Genomic DNA, 19,067 nt, shown 5'->3' with positions numbered 1-19,067 from the left:
TCATTTGCTTTTTGTGCGCTTGTTTCTGTATGGAGGAGATGGGTGAAGCGGCAAATTTGAAGACGGAGAGATGCGCTTTCCAATGAGACCAAGATATTGTGGCTTGAAAAATTGTGTTTTTTTCTCGGTTTCCGCGACATTTTTCGCCACCTGGGCTGACAAAACGAATGTTTTAGAGCACTTTCAACTGGTTTACAGTGATATTTGGGTATCAGACAGAAAAAGGGTTATAGAAACTGAAAATGTGATTTTCGAAAAATCGATTTTTTGGTCATCTCTCGCGATGCGAAAGCCGCGTCCCCCCTTAAGATAAAAAAATGTAAGCATTATAAATTTTTATGCTTCTGAATGTACTATCTTCGATTAAAAAGGCGCAGAAAACTCGGCTCTTTAGCTCACACGTAAATATTGGTCTCTTTTGCAGAAGTCAATTTCTGGTCCCATTAGTGGACTACAAAAAAAATAAGAAAGTGAACATGTCATTATAATGTGTATGTCATGCAAGACATCAATCATAATTTGTATTCAACATTATATAAAAGTGAAGTGTATGCAGCTAGCGAGCTGCCGCTATCTCCCCCCCCCCCCCCACGCTCAAAAATTCACCGACCATTACCATACTTCCTAATGCAAACACATAAGTCATACGTGTTCTCACTTCACGGTATATTGGCTGCCACGGACAACCTGCCTCATGCGACACGTTGCAAACAGAGGTAAGTGTGGAGCGACTGCCTCGTTAATCGAGAGATCTCAAGACGGCGCATAAGTGACGCGTAGGCGCGATTCACAGCAGCCGCCGCGCACAGACATCCACTCATGCAGCGCTGTTTCTATACAGACTCCGCGCGCAGCTCTGGCGCCATCTCATAACCATCGTCGCCGCAAAGCACGTTACGAGGCACTACGCTTTCCTTCATACGCTTTCACTATACCCTCCTTCTCTGTTTTGTGCCTCATGGTTCCGCTGCATCCTCCTCCTCCGCTTTCTTCGCTATCAGTCTTTCATCTCCCGCTGCACTCCGCGTTCTCTTTCATCCTTCGTTGTGTTCATTCGCTCGGTTAAGAGGGACAACGCCGACGCTCGCCGCAGGAACGGACGCCTAAGAGCTGCGCTCTAAAGACACCGATGTTTCAACATCAGTAATTGAACAATGAAATCGCAGTTCACTGAGGCATTACTTACGTGGCGAAGGAGCAAAGCAAGTGCGTGATGCCCAGGAAGAAAAGCAGAGAAATAAGAGCAAATTGGAGCAATTACGTTTGGTTATGTGAAAGTCATAGCATGAATCCAAAGTCAACATTGCCAACAATTTATTATCGTATAATGTATTTATAATTATATACACTTGCTTCCTGTAATACCCACGCAATATATGCATATATTCAGCAAGTTTCGTATACCGACAGTGATCAACAAGGGCAGATATTTAAGCTCCAATCTAACATCCAAGGGACTCCAAGGAAACAACAGTGCTGTGTTACACGAATCTTTTATGTGTTTGATGATTATCGATGGTCTGAACACATGCGGAACAATGAAAACTAACCACAGAGTTTCATACAGGGATCACTAGAGGGAAATAGGGAACTAGTTCCTGCAGTACATCCAGCAGTAGAACAAGCCCACAAATTATGCGCGGTGCACACAATTTTTCCAGTAATAGTTCTGGCTTCAAACATCTCTGCAATTTGTGTGGATGTTTCTGAAGCTAATCTTACAACAAATTTGTTAAGTCAGCAAACAGATTAATTTAAGCCCGAAGTGCTACCATTCAGCTGCCTGTGGAGCTTACCAAATAGCAATTCATTTTAAAATGCTGTAAACAACACAGCCGTTTCTGATGTCACTTTATAAGTATGCAAAGTATTATGCCAATTTAACGACATACAAATACCAAATGTATCTGTTTACATCACTAAAAATTCTGCAGGAAGCTGCATGCTGCAAAGCAACACACTGCATCATGAACATTTGAAGAACTATCTCAAAAGCAAGAAACCCTTTCTCTCTCATCAAAGCCGATGTATCTCCCACAATTCCTATGATGCTTGAACAAACACAGTGCCAGGTTGCCCTCCAGTGACCACTGCATAAAACTTCACCACTAAGAGATCCCCATTACAGGACCACCTGGCCCAAAGGAAATGACACAGTGAGCACAATACACTTGCCTAGTGGAGCGACAAGTATAGTGGCAGACGGCTGAAGCCTGTGTGCACCGTGGTTCTTCATCAACGTATCCGTGACATGAGACTGCAACAAGCCTCAGCATCTTGCAATGGCAGGGCACCCAACATTGCAGCAACAGCTCTTACCACACCCAGCTTAAGCATGTCTAAGTGGCAGCAGGTGTAAGAAGAGATTCTGAACTTTCAGGACTGGCATTACCATTTATAAGAAATCTCAGCTTCAGCCTACTGATAGCTATCTAGTTCGGAGTAGACTTCACCCATGCGTTTGCACCAGACTAAGTGGAATGTCAGTTTCACAGTACCCAGTGAAAGTGGTGTTTGGTGTAGGTGTTGAGACGATAATATTTCTAATTGAATGTTCCAATTCTTTTGCTCAAATGTTCAACTTTACTTAGGGGAACTAGACAGAGCCTTATGTTACCGCTTTTCGTAACATTCTATTTTTTACTATTCAGAATTCCTCCAAGTGAAGCTGACGATGAAAGGGGTCTGCTAAGGCATGAGACTGAGGGGTGATTGATGTAGACCTACGGGCAGAAGTCAAAACCACCCACTGGGCAAAGGGGGGCAATATTCAAAAAATAGCAGACATTGCAACCAGTGAGAATGCATACATGCAGACTACTTCAAAGTAGACGGCTGTAAAAGCTATTGGACTTTGTAGAGATGATAGTGGCAGCCCTGAAATTTTTTTATCCCTTAAGATACATTTGTACAGTAACTGAAACGAGCATGTGGCACCAGTGAAACGCAGGGTGATTAGCATAAAAACTTGCATGCCTTAGTTTATCACGTTTCGCAAGACGGTGCCTGTGATGTATAGATGTGGATGCAAGAGAGCAAGCGCAAGCCTGAAGAAATGCTCAGCACTCTCATTAGCAGCAAGGGCTCAAGTGACAAAGAAAGAAAAATTGTAAATTATTACTCCTTACACCCTTGCACACTTAAAGCAAGCAAATGTGTGAAGGATGTGCAATTCAGAGGAAATTAGCCAGATTTCGCTTTACTTACAATAGTCTACAAGGAATCTCAAATAATGCTAGCTTCCATATTGAATACCTAAGTACAGCTAACAGACAAGGTTGGCATTGTTTACAGTAGAGACCAGACTGTACAAAAATAAATATAATAACAATGACAATAAAAAGAAAAGAGGCAAAGAAAAAAAAGCGTCAGCTAGACAGCAGGGGTAGAGGGCAGCTGAGCACCCGTGAACTAGACATTATTTTTCACCATGTGGTAGTACAAAACGAAATCTGAAACGCAACCGGGAAAATGCTTAAAATGTATAAAAGAACAACACCAGGTGCATCTGGAATGCATGCCTGTTGTGTTTCAAAAAACCTGCAGCACCATCACTAAGCACAAGAATAAGCTGAAAATTAGAAAAAAAAAATGTAATTGTGGCATGTAAGCAAGTTTGAGTCCCCGATGCTCCAGGCAATGAAAGACAAAATACAACGCTAGTCACAAACACTTACCAATAGTTGGACTAAAGGATAGATATGCATTTTCAGCTGAGACATCAAGTTTACAACCACAAAATTCAAACATTGCTCATCGTCTCACATCCTCTCAAGTGCTGATATCTGATGAGGCAACGGCTCTGACAGAGTTCTCATGCATATTGTACTTGTAAGCACCATGGCTGGCTGCCACTACTTTTATCAACTAAAATGAATGAACCATTAATGCCCAAACAAAAACAAAGTGCATGAGCTTCAGCACCAAAGTGAAGATGACACAGAGAAGTCCTAAACAAAAAAAAATGCACGCTCTGCTCACATCCAATCTGCACATTTGAAACACCCTTGGGCCTGACCTTGTGTTTTGCAAGCACCTATGCAAGAGAACTGTGTTGAGCTTGTACTAAAAACGCACGGTGCAACTTTTATCCACAGGTGTTTCCAGTTTGTCTACATCAATGGCAGTACAGTGTTCACAGTAAATTAACGACTGCACGAAGCCGTCACGCACACTAGCACAAACATGACAATTTCAGCTAAGGAATGAATAAGCAAGTTCGCAAAACAAAAGATGTGCCACTGCAGAGCAGTCACAAAAAGGAAAAAAAAAAGGTGGGCAGTCAACACACATCAATCACAGATGCCTTGTTTGGAACAGGTTTCTTAAGTCTACATCTAGATGCCGCAGAGAGAGCAAGGAACAATGTAGGCACTCGGAAAACTTTCATGTTGCCGGTTTTTCTACGAATCAGCACGTTCGGCAAAAGGCAGTGGATCCCTTAATTTATTGGGGTCCTGTGTCTAGCCAAGTGCATCAACCTGAACTACATATATACACATAGGGTTTATACGTTTAGCTTTGGTGAGTAAAACAAGGGTGCTCATGCTCTCAGCAGAGTATATTTGGAGACAGTGTGGAGCCCAAGCCTCAGCGTGCTCGAGGAACAAAACTGTAGGTCACCCCTAGAGGTATGTACATATAACATGGTGCAGATTCTAGGAAAAGAACAAACACAATAAAAGCTGTACGTACGATCTTGTAACAGGTTTTACAAACAATACAGGAGATGTGCACTTGAAGTGCAAGATATAACAGCGTGTGCCGAGATCACAAGGAACACCTGTATTGCAATATGTTTGCACCCACCAGGGTCGGTACTGTCATTGGCACCGAGAGGTTTCAGAGTGCAAGGCAACTGCACTCCTGTTGATGGACCGAACTTGCTCGTTGCCTAAAGCACACATCTTTTCCCTGTCTACCACCTAATCAGTGTAAAACTTGTCACAGCCATGGCACAATGCTTAGGTATTGCTTTGAAATTCCTTTAAATTTCCGAAGCGAAAAGAGAGGCAAGTGGCATGAAAAGGCTCTGTAAGTACAGGCTGTGCTGCTGCAGCACATCTACGACACACTGTATGCCCACACTCTGCACTATTAAGTGTCGCCAGTTTCCACAGGCAAAAGAAAAAAAGATTGATGATAACAAAGAAAACCACAACTGGTAAGCTTGTTAAGAGACAAGGTGGTCACTTCTGCACGTATCTTCACACCTGTGTGCTTCGATGTGACTTGTCCTCACTCCTCGAATTGGTTGGGTATGTCGTGTTCTCTGCCGTGGCCAAATGTTTAAGTTCCGCGGACCCCACTGTGTCGTGGGACAAGTCATGCTTGTCGATGCCGTTGCGCGGCTCTAGTGTTTCATTCTTTGCCGAGACCTTGCCCTGGGAATCCACAGTGCCGCCGTTCTGCTCTGTCCTGCTTCTTCCGGTAGCATCCAAAGGTTCTTTCCGTTCAGTTTTGCTGCTCCTGTCAGATGTATCCTTCCGAGATGCCTCTTTTCGATCCGACTTCCCACTTTTGTCCACAGTCTCTTTCATTGCAGTACTTCGTGATACAGATGAAGAGCGTGTGCTTGCCTGCTCCCTTTTGTCCGTCTCCTTACCCTTTGATGAGCTCTTCCGAGAGTCTGGTGCATGCTCAAAACTCGTTGGCACGTGGTCCAAGAACTGCTGGCCTGGCATTGTTTCATGTGTCCGTTGGGAATCTGCGGACCTGCAATGGCCACACAAGCTCAATGACAATCTGCACTTTGTAGCAACACTTTGTGTGGCCCACAGCAAGCATTACTGAATTTACACTGCCAGCACAGCAGTCAACCTAAACTAATTTCTTCTGGAAAGTGTGCCTTGCCCTTCACTGATATTCCCAATTGCTTTATGCTAGCAAATTGACAGCCAAATTGAACCAAGTGCATGCACATAACTGCAACATATAGTCTGGCTCACGCCCCTTCTACATCCACATGTATCAAGATCGGCTGACAAACATCCAGTCTGGTGGATGAATTTTTGCTACAATAATAGCTACCTGTGTTTGCTCTCTAGCCCACGCTGTTGTTATGAAGTCTCTTAATGTTACATCTATCAAACATCATTCGATTGATCATTGCACAGTAACTAGAGCATCAAATTTATCCGTTCACCCTCCTCAAAGTTGCAGCACAATAAGTTTGTAAGGGTAGAATGCCTTGGTTGATAACGCCATTCAACCTATTTTTATTTGAATGAAGATTTTTTTCTGTGAGCAGAGTTCTACTTGGTCAAGATAAGCTTGCCTATTCTTGTCATTCAGTATTCATGAGAATGTACACAGTAGAATCCACTTATAACTAACCCAGCCACTCTGCAAAAAGCAGTCGTTACACCAGAAAATATTTATTACAATATTGTGCTTGTGAGAAATCAATTTTTGTTAGAAGCATTTAGTAATAGTGTTGAATAATTTCGAAGCGAATAGTTCGGTTAGTAGTGGTATTTTAGTAGTAGTATTTTTGTAGTAGTGATATTCACGAAACCATGACATAACAGCTAGAAATTGCCAAATCTAAGAAAGAAATTGGAGGGTGGAGCCCAAGAAAAGACGGGAACAGCTTCATCTTGGGAAACATTTATGTTAAAAGTGCTGCCATCTTGCTATTTTCCTGCTCAGACACAACTTATGCAGCATATTTTAGAATGCCAGTAGTAGTATTTGTCCACAGACTTTTGCTCAGTGTTGTGGTTTGGCCTATTTGAAATCTTGAGAGGCCACCATGGATATGATGGCACGTTTAGGCTGTGAGGCACAAATTCAGTTCATGTGCAAGCTTAAACCATTTCATCCAGTAAGCGCACAGACGAACTTGAATGCAGTTGTCAGCTGATTGCCTACAGGCCTGGACACTGCTTCCGTGGCCCTCAATCTGGCCCATACTCATGAGCTCAGGACCCAATCACCAATTAGCGGCAAACTTCTCGCAACAATGTGCTGCCCTCCAACACATCAACCAACAGCGAATTTTCATCACAGCATAATCACGGCCATACTGCCTTAGCTGTTAGGACTAACCAGTGCTGCTTTGCTGGCATCCACAACCAAAGTTATGATTTGGCGAAGAGTCAATGGAGATGACTTCTCAGTGGCTAAGAAACTAACAAAAGCAAGAGTAAAGAGACAATCTGAATGGTGACAGTTTCTTACATCGAGTGCACATCTGAAAAGTTGAGCGAGACCACCACAGGGCATCCCAAACTTCAGTCACTGCTATGCATTGGTTCAATAGAGAAGGTGGCAGTGCCATAGGGATGTTCAAATAATCGACCAGGCCCAGAAATATCTTTGGTTTGTCTGGGCTATGAGCTGCTTCATGGCATCACGGGCCACGCAACTTGCTCACCGAAACTAACAATGGCACCTGTTTTCAGATATCTACCCACTCATTCTGAATGCTGAAATTCAAACTGAAGCAAATACCAAATATTATATTAGTATTAGATAAAGCATATTCGTAAGCATAAAACATATTTGCATAAGCCTTGACATTACCATGAAGAAGTAAACACAACCTCTTATTGAAAGAAGTGAGTGAAAGATGCTTTCTGTTGTGCTACAGTACCCCAGCCTTTCACAGATTGTTCAGGAGGTTCACATGCCCTTTCATAAATGCAAAGGGGAACATGCAAGCTCTTGCTACTAAAAGGTGATGCAAGGTGTTACTAATACCAAGCATTTTTTCAGCACACATGTTGACAAATGTGCTTGCGGACAGTACAGTTGCTTGTCTAAGTAGCCTGCTGCAATAAGTAATGCCACCAGCAACGCCTGCCCTCGACGGCTGCAGAATGGCTTCCTAATCAAAGCATCAGCTGCTTTTTTCACAAGCGCACTGTCACAATATCCGTCTGCAATGAATGTCATCCACAATGAGCAAACGGAAAATGGAAAATGGACAAATGCATTGCCATGGTCAGTGGTACCACTGAAGAATTGAGATTTGGAACAAATTTTGGAGAAGAAAAATGTTAATTTTGGAGCAGTCACGAGCACCTAAATCCAGATGTTGGAGCACCTTGGAGAAAATAAATGGCAACTGCTGGACACGTCCTAGGCCCTTTTGAACTCTGCTTGCATGTCTGTATGCCAATTTGACCGCCGAGTTGAACAGAAATTGCAATATTTTGGCTTGAATAAGTCACTGGCATTTCCACGGCATTGTCGTCAGCTATGCTGCTGGCACCTCCTTGAAACTGAAACAAGCAAAGTTTAGTTGATCCAGCACCGACCACACCTAAACCGTAGGACAGGTGAACTCGGACAAGTAACCCCTAAAGCTGCATTCTTGTGTGAATCCGGAGGTGTTGGTTTTACATGTCAAGCATTTTTTTAATTCACATGTTAAAAGCGACACAGACATGGTGACTTCAAGTTGGTTAAGCAGCGCCGACTCCACCTTGGATGTCTACACCGATGAAGGCGGTGATTAAGTGAGGGAAGTGCCACACAATGACTTCCTAAAATACCCACAGTCATTCAGCTGTCGTAGCATGGCCGACTTCTGCACCACGATTTTGTAGTTGTGCCTTCTGCTCAATTCTACATGGCGCCCTTATCATCCACCGTTCTCGGTTGGTTAATACCAATGATAACACAGGCGGAGCACCACTCTTACCACTGATGAAGTGCGAAAAGGACCAGCGCCAGAAAAGACATTGCCACAATATCGTGGCCTTGTTATGTTGAAGCATTGTTGATGTATTGATTGTACTTTCATCTATCCGTGGCAACAACATGACGATGGTGGAGATATGGACTGACTAAATCGTAGGCCAGCATATGTGCACGCAGCACCACGTTGACAAATTTGAGCCTTTTTTTTACAGTGTTAGATACGGGACCGTTTCCTGAGCCTACTTCGAGTTCCCCAGACCACATCGAATCGCACCACAGCTAATTAAGGAGCGCAGAAACACGGATACCACATTCCTGAGGCACGGCACGTGCAAACAAGTTGGCGGACCCCACTTCGTGTGCAGCCGGTGGAGCTATTCACTGCTTGACTCTTCCCGAAAGTGAAGCGAGAGCCTGGCACTGTGGCGGGTAAAGTGGGTCCCGAAGCAAGACGGCTGTAATGCACCGCGAAAACCTGGCGGCGTCGCCCCCCCATCCGCCTATTGTGACGGCGCCTTGCAAGTCAGCAAGGCAAGACCGCAGGGGGACGAAGGAGCGACTCTCTTCGCCGGGTGTGACTACATCGCACGGGCGCCTACCATTGGCCGAAAATGACGTCACCCAAGCGGGCTCGCCGATTGGCCGAAAATGGCGTCACCTGAGCGGGCTCTCCCATTGGCCGAACGTGACGTGTCTTCGAGACACCGAAGGGCTTAAAAGACGCAGACCGGGAGCAGCAGTAGAGATTCCTAGAGCATTCCTGGAGCATTCCTTGTTTTATCTCTTTCGAACTTCTTGCCATGGGCCGCAGCGTCCGAGTTGCTGCCGGCTCGTAATGACTCTAAGACTGTTAATCGAGTCTCACTGTAAATAATGTAAATAAACCTCCCAAGTTTTCATCCCGACGTCCTCCTCAACTCTTACAACAGGCAATCACTTTCAGTGATACTTTCACTTTTGCGACGTTTCACAAGACTAGCACTGGACAGGTCGACTGATGTTACTGTTTCTGACACAGCGTCAAGAATGCCGTCGCTGGTGGTGTGACAGTGGTGCTACCTAGTCTGGCGAATTTCCGTGGAAGCAGCCCTGAGAGGTGTCTGAGAATATGGCACACTTTTTCAACTACTTATGGAATAGTCTCTTGTTTTCTGATGAATCCAATATTTCGGACTCCAGATTATTCTGACTTTTAGGCAGTTGTCGTCGAACCCGAATTATCGGTGAGCGACGACTAGGTAATGGGAAGTTCAACTTATCAAGCCGCATTAGCCATGCGGGCTATGCACATCTGCAGACCGGTGCGGCCAGACACGTTTTGCACAGTTGCTAGTTCTGGTACACTTTGGTGCAAAATCCAGTTTTTTTTTTTTTTTTTTTTTTTTTATCAGGGTGGCACAGTAAATCTCATTGGCGCAAGAGTAGGAGCAGTGCATAGTGGGAGGTGCAGTGTCTCTAACCCCATTTTGCTGTGAGAAGATCAGTGAAACAATAATTGAACCAATGCTGAACTGAATGATCAAGCAAAAGAAATGATGCAACCTGTGGACATGAGAGGGTGTCTTTCTGCTAGTTTTATTATTATTATTATTATTATTATTATTATTATTATTATTATTATTATTATTATCAGTTTTATACCCTCAGAGCTGTTCCTTCAGCGTACTTCAAGAAGCCCGTCCATCGAGCAAATGACCTTGAACCGTCTGAGTGCTTCGGAAGCTTTCAAAGAGGTTCCTTGAATTACCCCCTACCTGCACAAGTTCACTTTCTCCCTTACTCTCTCCTTGTTTTCTTGCATGTGGGGATGAATCATCTGCTGTTCTAATATGATCCTTTAAAAAGTGGTCATTATATCTAGATGCAATGGGTCTCAAATTTGAAGTATGATCGAAATCTGCTTGTTATACGCAACACATCCTTATATGTGCAAATGCTATAAATATCATGGGGAATAAAAAGGCATCAAATCAGTTTAAGTAGTGCACCCTGCATCCTGTTCTGTTTAACTAACCGGAGGTGGCTTATTCTGGTATACAGCATTGGTCATGGCAAATATCCCCTGCACTATCAGAACTCTCCTCAATGTCTGTGCAACATCACAGTACCTTTAAGAGGTGCTGTTTACAAAGTGCCAAATGATAACTCTTATGTGCCCCTAAGTACATATTGAACCTCACCCACAAATAACGCACACCATTTATGAAATGCCAGATTTTCAATCTCTTTTTCGGCGAAATGAAAGCAAGAAAATGGACCTAAATCACCCTAGAGTGGCTACAGATACTCTTTTTCCCTTTCAAGGTATAATAAATCAGGAAATTAAAAATCAAAATGAACAAAGGAAGAAAAGTGCTTGAATGCACAAAACGTGCACTAGCATCAAAAGTACTTGGTCAGTGCTCAATGAATTTTGTTCACTTATGCTATTGCCTGTGGAAGAGGCTACACTCACAAGGCAGCCTTCACGTCTTGAGCAGCAGCAGCAGCAGAAGCAGCAGCAGCAGCAGCGCCAGCAGCAGCAGCCTTGTCTATGGAGTCCTTGCGCGTGATGCCTTTAACAAGCTTGCGCATGCCAGGCAGGCTGGGCAGGCCATGCATCATGGCCTTGGCACCCGCAATGGCACCCCCCGGCGCCTCCTCGCCTTCCTCTTTGATGATGCCCAGGACGCCCGGATCGTTTGGCAGTGGCAGGTTGTCAATGTTGTCTTCTGGGATTGGAATGTCATCTGAAAATAGATGCAGGCAAACATCATAAGTGACTCTATGATGGTCGTAGCTTCAACACAACCAAAGAGTTTGATTTCTCCACTCTGTAAGCATGTTACACAAACAATTTGTTTGGTGCTGAGAGACTTGTAAATTAAATTGAAAAGTCTGAAGCTTGGGCCATGGAAGTCAAACATGACATGGCAGCTACTGACAAGAAAGTCTACGTGAGATTGCTTGCAAATAAGAAACAAACTCTCTGATTATAGTCCAGATCTGGATTGGCTACCTAGGACCTTTAAGGTACCAAACGTATGCCAGCAGCTAAGTCCTTTGGCACAAAGAAGTGGCGACTTTGTCAGCATTGGAGTACTTTTCAATCCCCTTCAATATATGTATGCGATAGCTACAGAGGCCAAGGCACAATCATGAGTTACACATTGTCCTCTAGCAAGATGCTTCGCAATGACTCTGAGCCCATGTTACAGAGAAATTTGAAAAGAAGTGGTGAATAAATTTGAACATGGTGTCACATACATAGTAGCAAATGATGGCAATGAACAGCACATGGTGTGGCAGTGTTTCATGCAAATCGAGATCACATTTCACATTCCTACAAATTTTTGATAGCTCACTTGACTTCTTAAGACTCAATTTGTCATTGTCACAGACAGTACACTCACATGCTGCATGCTACGTCAACACTGCATGCAATGTGTGGAGGCTAATGGAGGCAGCTGCTTGGTTATACTCCCTATCCCAGCTTTATATGCTAAAGTCCCACACACATACACTGAAAAAAAAAATGCATGAAAGAAAAAGAATGGAAAGTGTTCTTGTGGCTCCTCTCCAAAAGTTAAAGATAGCAGTAACATGCACTCCGTAAGTTAATTTCTGTTGGACACTAATACTGTTTGTTTGACACAAATTTGTAGTCTTCTGAAGCTGCCGCCCTTCGCTGCTTGTATGAATTATTAACTGCACAGCCAAATATCACTAATTTATTGAGCATTTGATGCTGCAGAACAATGCACACATCTGCTGGAAGTACACGGCTGGTATGAATAAACAATATTCTAAAAGTTAACATGGGTTGACAAATATTTTACTGTACTAGTACGTAGGTGAGAAGCTTACAAGACACTACTCACGTTTCTCTTTTCCCTTTTAACCAAATAAACAAAAATGCCATCCCATTGCCAGCAATGAGCATTCGTTTATTTAAATTACTGCCTCCAGTACTTACAGTGTGTTGAACAGCTTTTAATTTGTTGCCATTATTGATCACTCCATATTCCTCAAAATAACATTATAGCAGAACATTCAATTGGTATACTGGTAGTTTAGCTAGAAGAACTTCAAAATGTTATGTAACCTGATTATTGTTCACCAGAAAATAGCATTAAAATTTTTCAGTTACCTTGAATGAACATCACAGCATTGTCCAGCAAACTATCAGCACACACACCTGGCAGGTTGTTATCAGAATGAACCTTTGAGACCTTTAGCAGTGGCTTTCAGCCTCAAGCAAATTAAAGTACAAGCTCAAAAGAATTCCTTGCCCAATTAATTAAGAAAAACAAAGCTAATTAAACTGCACCCACCTTCCCTGTTCGTCCTACTAGGCCCTTCCAAGGGCTGGATTCTGGAATGTTATTTGTTTACATTACATTATTCTAAGTTTGCAAATATTCCAAGTTTTGTTGTGCTTCTAAAATGTACTAATGACTTCGGGAAATTTTAAAACAACTGTGAGCTAACCAGAGTGTAAGAACACTGGGTAAATAATATTGTCTTATGCTACATATGCTTTATTTTTTAACATGGTGCAGACTTTTCTTAATTTGGCTCAACTAAATTAAATTTTTTTGTCTAATTTGATGCCAACTGAAGGTCCCGTCCAGCACCCATACATTTCTATAGGCCCAAACTATCATTACGTTTGGTGAATTCCAACGACAGAGTCGAAGCAGACGAACAACTCCATGAGCAAACTCCTCTTTCTGGAGCAGAGCAGCACCTCCAACTCCGCGACTGGAACACAATGCATGCCACTGGAGCACTTAGTGTGAGAGAGCAAGTGGAAATTCTCTACCGAAATTCTCTACCGAATTCCGAGTTACCCTGAATGTGGTACTTGTAGGATACCATGCATGGGATACCCTGCGTGTGGTCATCTGCTTCTGCCGTTCACTGCCAGTGCCAATTGTATGCTTGGTTTTGCGTTTTGATATCAGAATTTTTTTACTTGGATATCTCACCAAGCATAACACTTAAGATCTTTTTTCACCTGACCGCCCAAGTACTGCTGAGCAACGACGTCAACGAAACCTACAACTTTGGGTCTCTTTGCGGGCAGTCGAAACATCCTGTCGAATGCCCACTGGCAAGTGGAGGCTTCGTTGTTGCTGTCTGTGTCCAATTTGTCACATGTATCAGAACTTGAAGAATTCAAGTCGGAGCTGTCACCATCGAGCACCAAAAGCAATGAAGCATGCCGTGACGGGTTGTCCACAACATCTGCCATTGCCATGAAAAAGATTACTACCACAGCGCCACCTAGCGCGGTGAGCAGAAAACAAACAAAAATGCACGCATGAAGGAAATAGTACGTCATGCAGAGTTCTAATCCACTCCACCAATTTTCATGGAGCAGCTTCCACTACTCCATGGAGTGACTGTCGCTCGAAATATTCTCTCAATCACCCTCAGCCTGCCATTGGAACACACTCCCTCCGAAAAGCAGGAAAAGTTGCTCCAATTCTGCCATTGGGACTGCACTATTCGATTCCGAAATTAGACGATTGCCGGATAATGCACTTGAATGGCCTGCACGTAACAAACTGACCCCAATGGTGACTCCAACAGCAGTAGCATCTATCTTGGCAGTGCTGGGACCAGTAAATGTGCTGGACACACATCTTTGTTTTCCTGCTGAAAACAAATATTTTCAGCCTACCCTAGGAATAGCTTCAAACAAAAGCAGTAGCCCACAATGATTGATTAAAGTGTTTACCCTATTCTAATGTGTCCCTTTCTTACCCCAAGGAAAAGGTCCAAAGTTGCTTGCATGGTGCATCGGATACAAAACGAAGGCATCTGTGAAATTTCAACAGCCTACCACCAGAACCAGCCTAGTCAGAGTCATTGCCATCACAAGATGGCAAAACTACGAGTTCTCACAGAGCACGAGAATGATGACGTGCCACCTTCAGTCTTTCTTTACAAAAGCCCATTGAAAAGATAAGCTATTTTACATGCTAAGCTAGTGGCAAACAAGTCATGTAACATGTTTTTGGTATTCCAGAAAATTACATGCAACACTGAATGAACTAGCAAAGAGGTTAGTCTAGGCATGGGCCACCATCCTGTTTGCGATACTTATAGAGACACCTGATAAATGCAGAATAACAAAGGTGCATGGACCAGATAGAGTACGACACGTTTAAGTTCATAGACAGCTAGAAAGTGCTGTCTCAATGGACATAAAGTGCAAATAAATTTCTATTCTGTGAAGGTGAAGTTCACTGGTTTTTATAATTTTCTTACTGCCAGACTCAGAGGCATGATACATTTTTCGTGTGTTAGACTTATACAATAGACTTGCGTCAATTCGACTCCAGTTAATGTGATGCCGACTAAAGTTTCCGACTGAAGTTTCCAGACCGAAGTTCCCGACTGACGTAGCAGACCGCAGCTATGTGCAACTGTAGTGCATATATGAGCAGCGTTTGCTTTGTGCACGACAGGGATTGAGTGCGTGCTTGCACTCATGTGCTCCAGTCTGGCCTTGTTACATGGTGCAGACTGGCTTTGTCCTACACCAGCTTGACTAATGGATCGTAGCCACATCCAAACTGCGCATTTTGAAGCACTATCAATAGCTCAATACGAAGCAAAGTCTGCCGAGGCATCTAACCAGGAGCGGCCAGAAGTAAATGCGCACTGGCAAGCATACGTGTCGTCTGACCTTAAGTTTCGCGTGGTTTGAGGCTAGTGGAGTGTTCAAAACTAGCACAAATTAGTGGGACCTGACAGCTACAACACCGATAAGCAGGGTGGTCATAGTTTATTTCCTACGCGGACGGCCACAGCCGAGTATGCACAGACGGTAGTCGGCTTCTTCTGGAAGTACGTAATTATTATCGAAATTCGAAAGCAGATTTTCGCTTGATTCAGCCTGTTTATTAAACTTCGTTAATAAATATACACAGTAACAGCAGGATAAGCGTACTGATCCAAACACCCTTCTTGATTGACATCAGTCAGTTATTGTCCAATAGCAGCCGTATATGGGAATCTGCTATATTATGAAATAAAGCGTCCAGAAAAAAGAGCGAGGAGCAGGCTTCTGTAGAAAAACTAGCTTTTAAGATAAAGGTGACCTGGCACTCTGCTTGCGACCTCCATGCACCACGCACGACTGCAAAACTTGGCTGAGGTGTTCACAGTAGCATATGCTATCCATAGGGTATGTTTTTTCATCAAGCTGGAAGAGTGGTTCGGGACTTGTCTAAACTGACAGCGTCATGGAGTCGAAGTCGCGCGCGCAATATCTGCGCATCGCAACGGGCCAATGCCACCAGCAGTCTCAAATGTCACAAAATTTTTTTCGACCCCGGCTGTACCTGAAAAAAATCGGTCAGCAACTGTACTTACTTTCCACACACAAGCTGAAGAGTCAAACAAAGAGCAACCATGAGCACACGTTTGGTGCGGAGCGCATGCTGCTGTCAAGTGACTGGAGCAAAAGCTTCTCCATCACCGAGGCAACCCCCGCACAGCCACAGAACACAGCTGTCACCGCGGTTTTCCTTTTTTGTATATTCCTTGCTTGCTCACTCTGTGCCTCCTCCTCCTCCTCACTGGCGATGTCACTCTCTCCTCGGCCAGTGCACCTCACTGAGAAATGCACTCGCTGCCTCACTTGGCCGCAAGATTTCCTGGCAGTTGCATTACAACTGGCAGTTCACCTTGTGCAGGGGCACTATAAGGACTATGCATATACACTGAGTTCTAGGTGGGCAAACGGAACTCAGAAAAGACTGCATTATCCAGTCCTGCACTATATGTGGTTACATTATAAGTGGTCTGCACTATAATGGCAAATGAATCAGTGGTGTATTTTGGTGTTTCTACTTGTTTAATTCACCCCTCCAGATAATAATATCAATTTTGTCGGCCCCATAAGAGTCAAATAAAAAAAAAGTAGTTAGACTGAATTGACAGCGCACTCATTCTGCTATGTTTTAACTGTGGTCTACACGTTCATTCTACATGTTGCATTGATGGTATATTCATCACATACTATACTGCTTCCTTTTAAATAATGCCAAACTATAGGCAAGATAAAAAAGAAACATAAGAAAGAAATGAATATAAATTGAGCACCCAGCTCGATGTCTCCTCCCCACTGTAGCTGCAGGTATGTCTTAGCCATACCTTAGACATAGCCATACTTTTCAATTGCCATCATGGCAACAAACTTGATGATGCAAAATAATGCAGTAAAGAAGTGTGCCCACCCACAAAAGCCACTGCCATATATACTGGCACATGTTTATACAGGTGTCAGTGTGCACAGAGAGCGATACGTCAGCAAGTGATTGAGGGAGAAAATAGCTCCAGTTCTGCCACAGACCTGGAAGCTTCTTGGTGCGGAACGAGGCATTGGTGATGATGGCCTTTGATACTGTGGTCGTGGAGGTGGTGGGTGAAATAGCCACACTGATGCCCATCGGCCCCTCGGCTGGCTGTCCACACTGGCTAGCCATTAGTGAATTCTTGATGGCACTTGTCACCTGTACACAACAGCAAAACATCAAAGCAAGACAAGACTCTCCAACAAAATGTTCTGGTCTTATTTTCATGCCTTTAACACTAGCTTAACATAGGCAACAGTTGCTGCATGCCCAATATACAACTACTTCTGAAAGGATTCCAGCCTAAACAGCAACACAATACAAATACGGAGAAGCAGCCTTTCAGTGTTAAATTATAAAACTGTACGAATGTGTATGCACTTGGAATGACAGGAAGTCTATGAGCACATTCAATGTTTCCATCCTCAAATCATTTGGAAGATTGCCTGCTATTTGAAGATAAGTCCAGACCTACATTCCCAGAGCTTTTGTGAACTGCACTTTAAGCTCATTCTCCCAGAAAATTTTAATGCTATAAGCTTTTAGAGCACACAAATAGACTGTTGTATCTGCATGCAGTCAATACTCATTGCAACAGGCTGTAATAATCCAGCGAGAAAGAGTCTGTTACACACGAAATCTGTTCTATACGAAATTAGAAATGAGGTAAGTTGTGAACTAGCAAAACATTGTATATAATGCTGTCTAATGCTTGATTATTGGAACCTGAAGGCTGATCACAAAAACGATGAATAAACCAAAGCTAAATTAAATAAGTTGAGATAAACGGATCACACAGTTATTCTACAACCTATATCGGCGCAGTGCCTTTCTTTATGCTGTTTCAGCTACATTTAGCTCGGTTAACAGGTAACATCACCTAGAGTTAGCTTTAATGCAATAAGCATTCTTAGCCTACGTTGCCCACTTTGGTGTGCTGTTGTCTGCAATTTAGCCCCTAAAACGTTGCTCTTCCTCAAGAAACAAAAAAAAAGGAAATTACATGTCTGACAGATAAAAGTGAGAATTCACTGCACTCTCTTCAATCTGACAATAAAAATTAATGGTTTATGCCTGAAAAAGATGCCTATGCAATTACGCCGTAGTTCATTTGAAGCCAGATAGGCTCCACCCAAATTCTACAGTGGCAGCACAACAAAACTGGATGTGGTTGGGAGGCCACATTTAGTGAAGTTTTCTTTGTGGTGCCCAAAGGCATAGACACTGTAGTATGCGGTGGCCAGCATGACAAAACTGGCTGCGGTTGGGGGGGCTGCATCTAGAAACAGTTTGTTTGTGCTGTCCTAAAGTGTAGAGGCTGTGGTCAGAGGTGGCACTGTGGTGCATGGGTGTATTAATGCGATTAGCATTCTTAGCCTACATCTCTCCCTACAGATTGCAAATAAAGGTGTCTCCAGCGGTATGGTGAGTTGCTGCATCACTTAAACACTAATCACATAAACATCGTTCACCATCATGTGGTGGGTTCTGCTGGAATTTTTCACAAGGAACAATGGTCGGTAGGAGAAACTGATGTGTTAATTTGATCTTTTGTGACAAGCGATTACTACTGTCAGCCCTGTAGCATGAACATTGGGCTGGGATATGATGCAAGTTCAAACTCTGAGCCCAAGTCCAGTTGCTCCTGGAGTGCATGCGAGATGGTCTAATTGCATCACACACTTTGCAGTCAGTATAAATGCTGCAAAAAGCAGCCTATTCTGTTCTTTGTGCAAACTGATTTATTTTATTTATTTATTTACTTACTTATTTATTTACTTATTTATTGTCATGTGACCAAAAACAGCTTGGTGCCTTTAGTGTGGCACACTACGGTACTAACTGAACACTGTATGCTGCAGCAGCAAGAAAGCATAACCAATGCACAAAAAAGTGCAATAAACACAAAACGTGGAGAAGTGAAAAGTAATGACAGCATTTACATGGCACAGGAACAAGACACATAAACTGTACATGTACACATCTACACCTACATAATAAACAAAAGAGAAGCAAATAAAAGGACAGATGAAAGAATGGTAGAAAAAAAAGAGAAGAGGTTGCATA

The 19,067-nt window shown here is 43.2% G+C and overlaps 1 protein-coding gene across 2 annotated transcripts in view; it reads right to left on the bottom strand.

Moving 5' to 3' along the window:
• Window positions 1-1,297: 1,297 nt before the first annotated feature.
• Window positions 1,298-19,067, bottom strand: part of Hyccin (PI4KA lipid kinase complex subunit hyccin) — a 61,718-nt gene continuing 43,948 nt past the window's right edge. For both annotated transcript variants that reach the window (XM_050189124.2, XM_050189125.2), the window contains exons 11-13: window positions 17,000-17,159; window positions 11,105-11,378; window positions 1,298-5,715 (exon numbers count right to left, since the gene is read on the bottom strand). In XM_050189124.2, the coding sequence (XP_050045081.1) occupies window positions 5,208-5,715; window positions 11,105-11,378; window positions 17,000-17,159 (942 nt within the window). In that variant the 3' untranslated portion in view covers window positions 1,298-5,207. The remainder of the gene's footprint in view (window positions 5,716-11,104; window positions 11,379-16,999; window positions 17,160-19,067) is intronic.

Source organism: Dermacentor andersoni, chromosome 2 (genome assembly GCF_023375885.2).
Source record: "Dermacentor andersoni chromosome 2, qqDerAnde1_hic_scaffold, whole genome shotgun sequence".
Classification (NCBI taxonomy): domain Eukaryota; kingdom Metazoa; phylum Arthropoda; class Arachnida; order Ixodida; family Ixodidae; genus Dermacentor; species Dermacentor andersoni.
The sequence above is the reverse complement of the archived record's forward strand: the minus strand, read 5'-3'. Positions and strand labels throughout refer to the sequence as shown.